Source organism: Leptopilina boulardi, unplaced genomic scaffold (genome assembly GCF_019393585.1).
Source record: "Leptopilina boulardi isolate dan_hultmark-lab unplaced genomic scaffold, ZJU_Lbou_2.1 LbouV2_195, whole genome shotgun sequence".
Classification (NCBI taxonomy): Eukaryota; Metazoa; Arthropoda; class Insecta; order Hymenoptera; family Figitidae; genus Leptopilina; species Leptopilina boulardi.
In genome coordinates, this window is record NW_026137746.1 from 1,127,126 (window position 1) to 1,140,593 (window position 13,468).

At 27.9% G+C, this 13,468-nt stretch overlaps 2 protein-coding genes across 3 annotated transcripts in view; one reads left to right on the plus strand and one right to left on the minus strand.

The window, feature by feature from the left end:
* The window catches only part of LOC127278159 (uncharacterized), a 134,156-nt gene that overhangs the window by 55,911 nt on the left and 64,777 nt on the right, over positions 1–13,468 (plus strand). The window lies entirely within an intron of this gene.
* On the minus strand, positions 55–13,402 carry LOC127278156 (phenoloxidase-activating factor 2-like). 2 transcript variants are annotated; one of them, XM_051299720.1, is made up of 6 exons: positions 12,739–13,402; positions 4,696–4,829; positions 4,152–4,336; positions 3,745–3,969; positions 509–707; positions 55–313 (listed from the first exon to the last, which is right to left on the minus strand). In XM_051299720.1, exons 1-6 carry the CDS (start codon positions 12,875–12,877, stop codon positions 137–139), a joined length of 1,059 nt encoding a protein of 352 aa, XP_051155677.1. In that variant the 5' UTR covers positions 12,878–13,402; the 3' UTR covers positions 55–136. The 2 variants fall into 2 exon arrangements, with proteins under 2 accessions (XP_051155677.1, XP_051155676.1); XM_051299719.1 differs by having other exon boundaries at positions 58–313; positions 4,152–4,399; positions 12,739–13,395.

Here is a 13,468-nt window from a genome sequence, read left to right on the forward strand (position 1 = left end):
ATCTCTATAAATAAAAATAGATATTTTAAATATCTGGATGTAATGATTTAATATAACACTTTACAGAATTTTTTTTTTATTTTAATATGAAATTTCATGTACAATATTCTTTGACTTACTTTAGATTTTTAATATATTACCCAGCATTTGCTGTAATTGAAACATAATTTCTAATCCAAGTAAGATATGAATATACATTAACATATATTCCTGGAACATTTAGTGTTCCACAGCCAACTCCCCATGCTGTTAAACCGACAACTTGATACTGACCTGAAACTACTTCGCAAACAAGGGCTCCTCCACCATCTCCCTAAAACAAAATTAATATAAATATAAAATACCAAATTGTTATTCTTACGTATCATAAAGAGTGAATATTCAATTCAATATTAAATTAAAAATATGAATTAAGAATTTATCACTAGGTCGTATTTTAAATAATAACAAAGATATCGATTTAGGATTCTCGGAATAATTTGTATTATGTCATTAATAATTCTATTACAGTGCAAGCATCTCTTCCAGGTTCGCCTCCAGCACATATGAAGCTAGTTCTATCTAAGTTGTAAAAAACTCCAAGTCTTGTATTTCGCAATCTAGTTTCACACGCTAATGGTGCAACAATTGGAACTTCAACTTCTCTTAGTGGATTTTGATATTGACCATTATTATAAGAACTTACTCCCCATCCAGCTGTAAAGCACCTACAAACAAATAGGTTTTATTATTTAATAAATAAAAATTTCAGGGGCAATATAACACTTGTTGGAATCACAAGTGTGAGTATAATTTTAATTTAACTATATTGTTAATCATTTAGGAGAAAGAAAATATTTGCTTGGAGAAACCCTTGACCAATGTCAATCATAACATTACAAACGAAATTTCTAATAAGATTTTCAATTTTCACAATAGCTCGTCCCAATAAAGTTCTTCAGCATTAGCTGAAATAGAAGGTCTTTTTTTTATTCATCCTATAACATTTTTGATTTCAACCAATGTGACGGGAGAATATTTTTTTAACATCCCTGATAAAAATTCCGAACTGTTTCCGAATTTGGAATTACTCCGGAATTAGTCCGTCTAAATCTGAAATCTTCCCGATTTGGGTAAGCATCAGTAAATCCGGAATTAATCAGATCTAATTCGAAGTTAGTTCGATCAAACGTAACTAGTGAATGGAGATTCTAGATTTACTGATTACACAGGCCGGATTAATTTCGGATTCAGTAGAAGTCATTTTGAATTTATTAGTTGTGTATGAGATCCAATTAATTTCGGATAAGATCGTATTAATTCCGGATTACCTAGTCCCACAAATAATACTAATTTCGGACTTAACTGGACTAATTCCGGATAATAGAAACCCGACTCTAATGCGGACTGTTTCGAATAAATTCCACATTCCAAAATATTAACTAAACTAGCAGACGACAAAGTCACACCGATCTCGTGCCTTGCTCACATCTGCACCATAATTATAATAATTACATGTAATTGAAGATTTTTGTGTCTGTAATTAGAGAATATTTCGAGAAATCGCTATGTATATTTTACTATTGTTGTTTTGTGAGCTAAACATTCTTTTGGATTATTTATTGAGATCGCCGCGCCGATAATCAAAATTGTATTCTGGTAAATTTGATTAGTCATATTATTTTCTCGCTTATAAATGTTCGTCTCGCAATCTTTTCTTTCATTTTCCCATCCTTCACTGTAATTATGAAGATCTCTTAATTTATATTTCTCCCGCGAGTCGAACCTGTTTTCTATTTATTAAATAAATTTAATAAAATTATTAAAATCACGCGCAAGGTTGTCACAACATCTTAATCTGAAATGATTCCGAAAAAATCCAAAAGTTATATGTACAAAATCGTCATTGTTGTGGACTAATATCAGATTTTTAACATTCCAAATTTTCAATTAAGATTTTAGATCTGACTAAATCCGGATTCGTTACACAAAGATTGCCGATTAATTCGGACTCTTTTCTAATTAAGATTTTTTTTTAGACTGCGACTGCTGATTTTGTACATATTGATTTCGAATTTTTCGGGTCTCATTTCGGATTAAGATTTTTTACCAGAATTAATAAGGATTATTGTGGACTAATACCGGATTTTCCACATAAAGATTTCAGATCATTACTTTGTGATGACCGTTAGAATAAAAATTACTGAGAGACAAAAAAAATCAATAACGAAACGTATAGGTAAAAAGCGCGGACGATGGAGAAAGGCCCCACTGCACGGAGCGAAAAGTTGCGCGCCAACGACCGAGAACCGACTTAGCGCTGCGCAACCCAAGAAATTTCCCCCACCAGGCGCTCAGACCTCAGAGTTCCCCCACCGCTTCTCAGCCGGTCGGACCGATATAAAAGCAGCACGTCCGACAACAAGAGCTCAGAACTGAGTTTGACTCAGGACGAAGAGTTTCACTCTTCGAGCATCCTCTATATCCTCTATATTGAGTTTTACTCGGTAGAGAATCGAAAGAGAGTTTTACTCTCCCACGTAAAAAAAGGGTTTTATCCTTTTTTAAATAGACTCCAGGAATTTGTTTTATTGTTCTTGAATCTCGAGTATCACTCTTGATTCCTTCACCCAGAGTTTTACTCTGCCATCGGCGAACGACAGGTGGATCAGCCGAACCAGTGGAGATTGCAAGGAGCATCGTTGGGGTGATCGTCCATTTTCGAAAGCTTCCCTCTGACCTTAATACAATCTCCGGTGATATTACGACTCGCGTTATTTCGTTTTCGTTTCTTTTCATTATTTAAATTCCGCGGATGAGCGAATTATTCTCGTTACTAATCGATCTATCATATGTTCTATTATTATTCGTAAGCCTTTTCTTTTTATTGTGTCTAGCGGCGTTAATTTATCTTTTCACATTTGTTAAGGAGACTGAGCGTTATTGTATGTAATTCGATTCCGAACAATTAATGTTCCGTGCGCTGATTCCGTCATTATTATATTCTTGTCCTTTTCTAAAATATAGTTGTCTATAATTAATTAGTCAAATTTATTGTTTTATTTATCGAATCCTGATTCCGACGAACTTTTCCAACAAAATTACAATTACAAACGTTACAACTGACTTATGTTAGATTCAGTTTATTGACATTACTTAATCCGGATTGTTGCATACTGTTTGCGGATAGTGTACGTACAAATTCTGGACTCATTTTATATTGTTTTTTGATCTAACTAAAATCAAATAATTCCAGGCTATTCGCTGATTTAATTTATGTCAATTTCGGACTGTTCTCGACTGACCTCGGATTTACGGAGACTGTCTAAACAAAATCGAAAGTGACAAGATTGCCTTTACCGACAAGGGTATCAAGGCAGTCAAATTTGTGAATAAGGTGCAGTTGGTGGATCGAAGGATGACTCATGAAATCCGCAATTTAAATTGACTTATCCAGGTAGAACATGTCCAACAAACAATGTCAAAAGAATTCGAGAAGCTAGGAAGCAGAAAGCTAACGGTTTTAGGACTCAACTGCCGAGGTTGCACAATTAAATACAATGGACATGTAATTTCCCATTTAAATTGAAATACTTAAAAAATAATGTAGAATTAATATCTCATGAGATTCGAGATGGGTGAGTACTTTTGGGACTTAAAGTCTGTAGGATATCCTAAATATTTTGATCCTATGAGGATATTGTTTAAACGTTGTTTTAATAAAGCGGTTTTAAAATCAATTTTTTTAAATAAATTAATTAGAACCTTGTGCCAGCAGCAGGAATAGTGGTCGGAAGACATGCAGTATTAATACTAACATAATTTGAAAACGGAATAGCTCTATCAAGTTGAATAATAGCGATGTCATTTTGAAGAGTATTTGGATTAAAATATGTTTGTATATCTGTGAACAGAGGATAAGCTTCAAAGTATGGGTAAGTTGAGGCCGATAATGTCCAAAGACCAAGTCTAACTCTGAAGTTATTATTTCTGAAAAAGAAAATTTTTTTATAATTAATAGTTCTTAATCTTCCATCTGCTTACATTTATGTTGCGAAAGCTTATTTTGTTCTGGTACCATTTTCATTAAAATCAACGAGTGTTACTTCTGTAGGTACACTTGAAAAAATACTTATTTATATAAACTAAATAATAATTATTTGCTTACTTACAAGTTGTAGACTTTGTGTGCTGCTGTTAGAATGTGAGTTGAAGTAATTATAACTCCTGCGCCGATGTATTGGTCACTTAGACGATCAAATATTGCAGCTTGCCATGGAAAACTTCCATATGGTGCTACATCACCAACTCCACTTGTTATTGCCACTTTTCTTCTTCCGCACACAGGATTAGTTGTCTGTGGTATTCCCGAACAGCACAGTACATAATTAGTTGGACATGATTCAGGACTTAATGGTCCCTTTAACATAATTAATTATAAAATTAATATTATTACAGACTTTTATATTTATTATAATTTTAACTAAAGTTAAAGTATGGATTAAAACTTGAAATTATCTAAAGGCGCATTCAGACCTTTCGGCTGCCTGCCTGCCTGCTGTAGTTACCATGGTAACATGATAAGAGTGAGTGAAGCAGAAAATTTAAATTTTTCGTCTGTTTCACTCACTCCCATTATGTTACCATGGCAACTGCAGCAGGCAGGCAGGCAGCCGAGAGGTCTGAATGCGCCTTAAGATAAACAATTTTACTCACTGTATTCACAATACGAATATTAAAGTTGTCTCTTCCCGGTACTAGTGGAAATCCAGTACAAGAAGAAGTCAAAGTACAATAACATTGGTTTCCTGTATTGATAATTTGTCTACCATCATTTATAATATAAGATGCTGCAAAAATAAAATAATTTTATTGTAACTCCCATCACGTCTCTGTAACGATTTGTTACATTTTATTTAATTAATATTATAGTTGCGTTGCTGTAACAGTACTGTTTAATCAATAATTCATTCGCGACAATACAAAGATTTTTCTAACAAATTCTGTATTTCTAAAAGATACCAAATAAGGTGGAATACATTTCTGATCTTATAAATCTGTGGTTGAAAGGCATAACAGCATAACTGACATTTTTATCAAATTTGAGATAACACCAGATTTTATAACATTTAGTAATGCTTTTCAAAGTTTTATAAATAAAAAATCATTTAAGTAACTATTTATGTAGAAAATGGTGATAATCCTAATCGCATAACTGCAGTTTTGGCAATGAAAGACAGGCATAATAGCATAACTGCATTCATAATGAAAAAACAATTGACGCAATCTTTAAAATAAAATTAATATTTTAGGATAAAAATATTATTTATTTTATATATTATAATAAAATGTTTATTAAAAAAATTTCGTATGCAAACTTTGTTTATTTGTAATTAAATTTTCATTGTTTAATTGATACTTACTAGATTTTAGTTACATTTTGGGGTTATTTTTCTGTTTTAAAAATTCAAAAGTACTTGAAATATTACTTTCAATAACAAAATAATAAAATTCAAAAATAATGTAATATAGTTTCTTTCGCTCCAATAAATTAAAAATTGAATTAAAAACTAAAAAGTAAAATTAATTAGAAAAAATATTAAATATGTAAAATTACTGAAAATAAAACCTAACTAATTTCAGATAAATTTGTTTCCTAGTCAGATTCATACGTCTCAATTAAATACATTTTGACATTAAATGATAAAAAATAATTACATATGAAATTCAAAATAGTCTGAAGTTGGTTACATATTTAAACTTATACGGTGTAAACGCATAACTGCAAAAAAACTTACAATAAGACTCGAAATATATTAAATTTTATATTAATTCGTGCGTTTTATTATATTCACTAAACATATTTTAAAAATACGTTAAATAATGAGACTAAATATCAAATACAAATCAATCATCCCGTGTTTTCTCTTACGCTATTGTAATGAGGTAATATATTCATTCACTTCGAAAGGAAATTCACTCTAATTTATGATGTTTAGGTGGTCATTCTTTGTAAGAGGGTGGAAAAGATGCAACCAACAGCTAAGAATTCTTTCTTCCTCTTTGTGAAAATCCTGTATAAAAAGAGTCATAAACGCTAGGAGAATCAAATCCGAAGTAGTCACCAAAGCTGCTACATTAGTTCTGAATTTGTCACCAAAGCCACTACATTTAGTTCTAAATCCGTAGCCAAATCTGCTACATCTCTAATCTTATGAAGGAGAAACAACATAAGACTAGACTATTAGTCTAGTCCCGACAACTATCCAGACAAAATCATAAAACTTGAACATTATTTAGGTGTGTTACCCAACTGCCTATTATCTTAAGTTTTAAAGTGCAGTTTCGTAAGAATTTAATCTAAAAAGATCTATGTAAAGAATGAAAATTTAATTTGAATTATTAATGTTAAATTGTTGATAAAATTGTGTTTAAATATTTTTGAGGCTTCAAACAAAAAAATAGCCAGGAGAAGGGAAAGAAGAAGGAAATTAACAACAGAATATTTCAAAGTTTTCATTTTAAATTTGTACGTGAATAAAATTTATGCAAAAATAAAAAAGATAAAGAATCTGTTTGTTCATTTAATACAAGCTATTTAAAATATTTATCAATATTTCTATTTTATTTCTAAATTCTTTTCTTGGTGTTTAAATTTTATTCTTGTTTTAGTGCAATATTTTCATTTTTAGGTTACAAAGACTGTTCATCAAGGATAACTTTTTCTCTTTTATTTAGAATTTAACAAATCAAATCTAAATATAAATTAAACATCAATTTAAATAGGCATCAAAACCTACCCTAGTAGAAATTTGTCATGGAAGCACTAGAAATACTCTAGTAACTGGCCAGTTTTACTCGTGGACGCTGATTCTAGACAAACTAGACAATTACTATAAAGTTACTTGACCAACAGTCTTAGAAAACATTCAAGTTGAACTTGAAATTGGCTAGATTCAATTTTTGTCCAGTTGCTTGAATGGCACTGTCTAGTGTCTCTAGAAATTATACTTTCGTCTTCTTTCGTGACAGCAGCGCTGCAGTACATGTCTAATAACTAGACAAAAAAGTGCTAGAAATCTGTGTTCATGTAACTACTATATTATTTCATTATTTTCTTAAATAATAAAATTGTAATTAATTCAGGGAAATATAAATTAACATAATTTATTATTTTAATATAATAAATAAATAAAATCTATATTCACATGTTTTCTGAATATATTAGTATGTTTTTCTTTTTTATAAATTAAATTATTCTATTTTCTATTATTGGCATTTTGTATATTGTTCCATTTATATATCATATATTTTTTTATTAAGAAAGTTTATTCTCAATTGATATTGAAAAAAATGTGTAATTTAGAAAACCTAACCTATAAATGCTATTCTTTGATATTAAAAAACAATAAAAATTACTGTTTTCGTTGAGTTTTTCACTTAGAAAACAATAAATAATAATTTTCATAGTAATTATTTTTAAAAAATGTCAAAATGCAATAAAAAAAATATGCCTTGTTACATAGATAGGTTATATTTTATTTCTCTTTTTATTTTTTTAAATTAAAATGTTTTTATGTCTTAAATTTTTAAAATCTTTTTAAATAAAATATATAATTTTAATAATAGGTGGATTAATAGCTAAATTAAAAAAAATTTTTAATTATAAAATATTAAAATTAAGTTGTAAAAAATTAAATTTAAATTTTTAGAAAATTTAAAATATCTATTGTTTAATACATATGGTTTAATGAAATTTGTGCTGATTAAAATTGTTATTTCAAGTGTAAATTTATTTTTCAGTAAATTATAAAAAATTAAAATTCTAAAATATGTATTTTGGCAGATAATAGTAAAAATATTTATATAAAGCATGCAATTTCTAGCTACAGCACTGAACTAAAATATATCTGCTATATTTTTCGTTTGATGGATATCGTTAGTAAAAGCGGACCCGTGTTCGCTCCCCGTTACCCCCGAGATTTTTCGTTGAAATTGCGTTCTCTTCGTGTTTAAAAGTTGATAATAATAATTGTATAATAAATTAGTAATACAAAAATATTTGTTTCAGTCGTCATTACAGTGCAATCAAAAAGTGGATGTTTCAGTGTACCAGAAAATATTTGTGATCCTTTTACACAAGTAAAAATTTTTTTTTTAATTAAAAATTAAACAGTATTGACAAATATTATGCTTTTAACAATTTACTATACATTATATTTTCTTCAAATAATTTAGATTATAATTTAGAAAAATTAATGTAATTATATAATTTATTATTGCATAATTAGTTTCTTACAGTAAATCTTAATATTAGACAAATTTTGAGAATATTTAAAAGAAATAATTTGTCTAGTTTTTCTAACGGACCGTTGATCAGAATTTATCAAGTTGGGCTAGACAATAACTAGACGAAAAAAGCGTGACATTACATTCGAGTAATTAGCCAGTTGCACCCTGGCGGATTTGATTTACCTAAATTCGACCCAGCTGGGGCGAATCTAAGTCGAATTTAGGTAATTATAAAAAAAAAAGCTTTAAATTGACGAAAATTTATAAAAATTAGTATTGTGAGGTTAAATGAAAATTTATAGAGTTAATTTTTGTAAGAATTTTAATTATTAACGTGATAAATAATAAATAATCACTTGATATGTGCAAGTGGTAACTGTAGATTTTAACTCGTTGTCAGTTTTCATAATATTTTCAAGAAATTAGTGTAAAATGTGTGAAAAAATAATTTATATTTAATAGAAATTGCAAATTTTATTAAATTATTTTATTATTTATCGAGCACAGTTTAAAATAATTGTAATTTAATTTAAAAAAAAAAGTTTTCTTAAAAGTGATAAGAACTCTACTATACCGACAGCAAGAGGATATTTTCAGGTAAGTAAAGTTATTGTAGCGTGTAGTTTTGTTGTAAATAAAAGATGTCGCTTTATGTTCTATAGTGATCAGACAGGAACATCGAATCCACGGATCGAATCTCATGATCAAATATTCATCAATATTCATCTCTGTTCTATCTTATATCTAATCTATAGAACATAAAGCGACATCTTGTAGTCAAAACAAAACTACACGCTACAATAACTTTACTTACCTGAAAATATCCTCTTGCTGTCGGTATAGTAGAGTTCTTATCACTTTTAAGAAAACTTTTTTTTTAAAATTAAATTGCAATTATTTTAAACTGTGCTCGATAAATAATAAAATAATTTAATAAAATTTGCAATTTCTATTAAATATAAATTATTTTTTCACACATTTTACACTAATTTCTTGAAAATATTATGAAAACTGACAACGAGTTAAAATCTACAGTTACCACTTGCACATATCAAGTGATTATTTATTATTTATCACGTTAATAATTAAAATTCTTACAAAAATTAACTCTATAAATTTTCATTTAACCTCACAATACTAATTTTTATAAATTTTCATCAATTTAAAGCTTTTTTTTGATAATTACCTAAATTCGACTTAGATTCGCCCCAGCTGAGTCGAATTTAGGTAAATCAAATCCGTCAGGGCAGTGTTAAGTTACTAGACAGCTTCTAGCGCAACTGTCCAGTGCCACGATAATTACTGGGACAAATTTCTACTAGGGTATAGGTTAATATTTCGAGTTAATTACTATTTAATGTATGTTAATTAAATGTAATAAATTATGTTTATATTAAAATGCTATTTTTTCTATTCTTATTGGCATATGGGTTATAAGAAATCAAAAACATAATCTAAAATATCATCGTATTTGACATTATTAATTATTAAAAAGAATTGAGAATTGAATATTGAGATAAAAAATGAAAAAGGGCAAATTTAAAAATATATCCTATCCCTGGCGGATTCGATTTGCGTAATGTCTACTTAACTAAGTAGACTTTAGGTAGACATTAGGTAAACATGTAAAAAAACGTATAGAAAAGCTATTAATCGACTTATTATGATAAAAAAAAAGTTGATAAAACGGTAAATGAATGTTTATAGAGTAAATTCGTACAAAATTTGTAATTAATAAAGCATTAAATAATTAATAATGAATGGAAATGTGCGCGAGGTACCTGATCAGTTCAGCTGTACAATTATTTTCGTGCTATTTTCATGAAAAGAATATAAATTAACGGCAAAAACAATTGATATTTATAAAAAAGTGTAAAATTGATTTAATTTGAGTGTTTGCAATACGAATTATTAAATAATAATTAAGTTTTTATCAAATGTGAATAGTGTTGTGAAAACCTGTGAAAACTAATGAGTTACTACATTACCGATCGCATATGATAATAAAAAGTTCTCGATGAGTGTAACAAAAAATCTGCAATCATGTCCGTAATTTTGGACGAGAAACAATTATGAAATCAATAATTATTTGTATAACTTTATTCTGCATTTTAAAATTCACTTTTTATTTTCTTTCAAAGCAAAAGCTTGGAAGAAAACATGCTCGCACTGTATTGTAAAAACTGGTGGCGCCATCTCTGGCAATCTCGGAAATTATGTACTTGGTTAAATTGCAGCTTTTTTGTTACACTCATCGAGAACTTTTTATTATCATATGCGATCGGTATAGTAGTAACTCATTAGTTTTCACAGGTTTTCACAACACTATTCACATTTGATAAAAACTTAATTATTATTTAATAATTCGTATTGCAAACACTCAAATTAAATCAATTTTACACTTTTTTATAAATATCAATTGTTTTTGCAGTTAATTTATATTCTTTTCATGAAAATAGCACGAAAATAATTGTACAGCTGAACTGATCAGGTACCTCGCGCACATTTCCATTCATTATTAATTATTTAATGCTTTATTAATTACAAATTTTGTACGAATTTACTCTATAAACATTCATTTATCCTTTTATCAACTTTTTTTTATCATAATAAGTCGATTAATAGCTTTTCTATACGTTTTTTTACATGTTTACCTAATGTCTACCTAAAGTCCACTTAGTTAAGTAGACATTACGCAAATCGAATCCGCCAGGGTATCTAATGTCTTTTTTAAACACGGCAGTAAGGCAGGTTGCATATTTCTAAAGTTAAAATATAAATCTTTATAAATTTTAACATTAAATTGGGGATGTACAGTGGAAAATTTCAACGATTTAGCTGACTCAAAATCCATTTTGTAAAGTTTATTATTTAAAAAAAAAACAAAAACACATAGAAAATCTTGGATAGCTCATTAACAAGATGTGACCTATAAGCTTTGCGCAGACGCGTGAAGATGATGAATTGTATGAATCAAATTCGTTGTTGTTTGTCATGGTTTTGTTTACTCATTTTAAGTTTAAATAATTCTGTAACTAATAATTATTTATATAATTCAATCATGACCACTTTTAAAACAGGTAAGTGAGCATTAAATCAATATTTTTCTTTTATTATAAAATAAATTTTAACTCATGTAATTTAGGTTTTAGTTTGTAAGGTTATTTCATAAATACTTTATGCGAACTCTGCCATATAAAAGTGTTTTTGCTTATATTATGTTTCCCGGTAAGTCCCGGGCATTATTTTTGTTTTGATAGACAGAGTATCATCTTCTTTAATCTATGCAATTTGAAATAACCGCTAATTTTTAAGTTTTGCTACTTCTTGTATGACTCCTAAATCATAAAAATTATGCAATTTTCGTAAATTTAAAAAAATAGAACGCTATATTTGAATTGTTTAAAATTAACACTTGATTTGTAATCAAGGCCACCAAAAACACCCCTGAGTAACGAGTTACAAGTAAATACTATTAAATTTAAAAAAGTTCGGTCATTTTGAATTTTTAAAATCTAACACTGGATTCGTGTTCAGCGTCCCTAAAACCCCTAAGCAAAATTTTTTAAACGAATTTAATATATTTTTCAAAAATGAGTCCCCAATATAGGATCCGCTATTTTGAATTTTTTTATAACAGACTACAAATTCATGAAAAGCGACCCCAAAACTATAAGTACACACCTTCAGATTATATAAAAATCATCAACTTAATTTTGGCCAGCTAAATCGTTGACATACACCAATGTATGGGATGATTCATATAGTCAAAGAATCTTACTGTATATAAAAGTTTTAAGAGATTTCAATAAATTGTATTAAAAAAAATTCTTGAAAATATGTGTAAAAGACCCAAACTGACTAATTAAAAAGAATTCCAATTTAACCGAATTTTAATTTATTTTAATATTTAATTCTCAATTCAACAGAATTTTAAGTGATGCTAATTTCAAAATTTCTAATTTATCGAATCTTCATTTCTTTGAATTTTTATTTGCACGAATTTCTTAAAAAGACGAATCTTTATTTGTTTGACATTGAAAATTGATGATTATAAAATCATCAGAAAAATTTTAGTGTGATTTTTAAAAATTACCAATCTTACAAATAAAAATTTGCACAAATTAAGATTCAGGTGAATTTGAAATTTTAGCATTTAAAAATTCAAAGCACTTAAAATTCTATTAAATGAGAATTCTACTAAATTAAAATTCGAATTCTCTTAGATAAAAAAATTATGCAAAGAGAATTTTGGTATGAAATAAAAATACTACTTAAATAAAAATTTGGAACATAAAAATTTGATAAAGTAAAAAGAGATGAGAAAACAAACATCTCAGACGTTATGATTTTATATTTTTTTTTATTAAATTATATCAGTTTTAATTTATTTAATTAAAATTTAATTTGTTTAATTTAACATATAATTTTTTTGTTTAAATATTTAAAAAATTATTTATCACGTACATAAATCGTTTACACTTTGAGATCCAAAAATTGGTGGTCCTTGAAGATTTAGGTCTTGTGATCCAAAAATTGGTGGAATCTGACCAATAACACTCTGACAATGAAAATACATTAACAATACAAGTACATAATAGTTCATTTTAGGGATATAGTAAAATATATTTAAAATTTGAAAAACAAATATTCTTTTAACACGTTTGTATGCTTTTAAATTTGAAATTAGCCATCATCTTATATTTATTTTCAAACATATGCTAAACATGAAATTATGAATAGATATATATCTATGTATAATCTACCTTTTCTTTTATTTTTATTTTTTAATTTAAACATATGACATTGTCTCGAATTATGAGCCGCGACAAGAATAATGTTTGACCTTCCTTACCATCAAATTATTTTTCTAACACAATGTAACGTATATTGAAGAATAGGTAAAAAAAGGAAAATTACTTCCTATTGTAATTAAATTTTCTCATATCTGTGCGTCACTCTTATCGTCTCTGTGTGGATTTCCCAGAATACAATTTCATGATTTAGTAGTCTCCATGCAACAGACTACCGTAGAGAATAAATAATTGTGTCCATAGAATTTTTGATGAATAAAAAAAAACATCTTCAAATGGAAAGCATAAATGTAATTAAAAATTTTTTATATCCTCGAATCATTTAATTATATTTTATCTAAAGTCGTTGTTTAAAAAAAATTATAATATTTCACAAATGTCAT

Excerpts from the sequence above, each read along its gene's own strand:
- LOC127278156 (XM_051299719.1), bottom strand. The coding sequence starts at position 12,877 with ATGAACTATTATGTACTTGTATTGTTAATGTATTTTCATTGTCAGAGT. Across the intron at positions 3,970-4,151 it reads GCACACAAAGTCTACAACTT|AAATAATAACTTCAGAGTTA; the intron begins GTAAGTAAGCAA and ends TTTCTTTTTCAG. Across the intron at positions 708-3,744 it reads ATTCCTGCTGCTGGCACAAG|GTGCTTTACAGCTGGATGGG; the intron begins GTTCTAATTAAT and ends ATTTGTTTGTAG.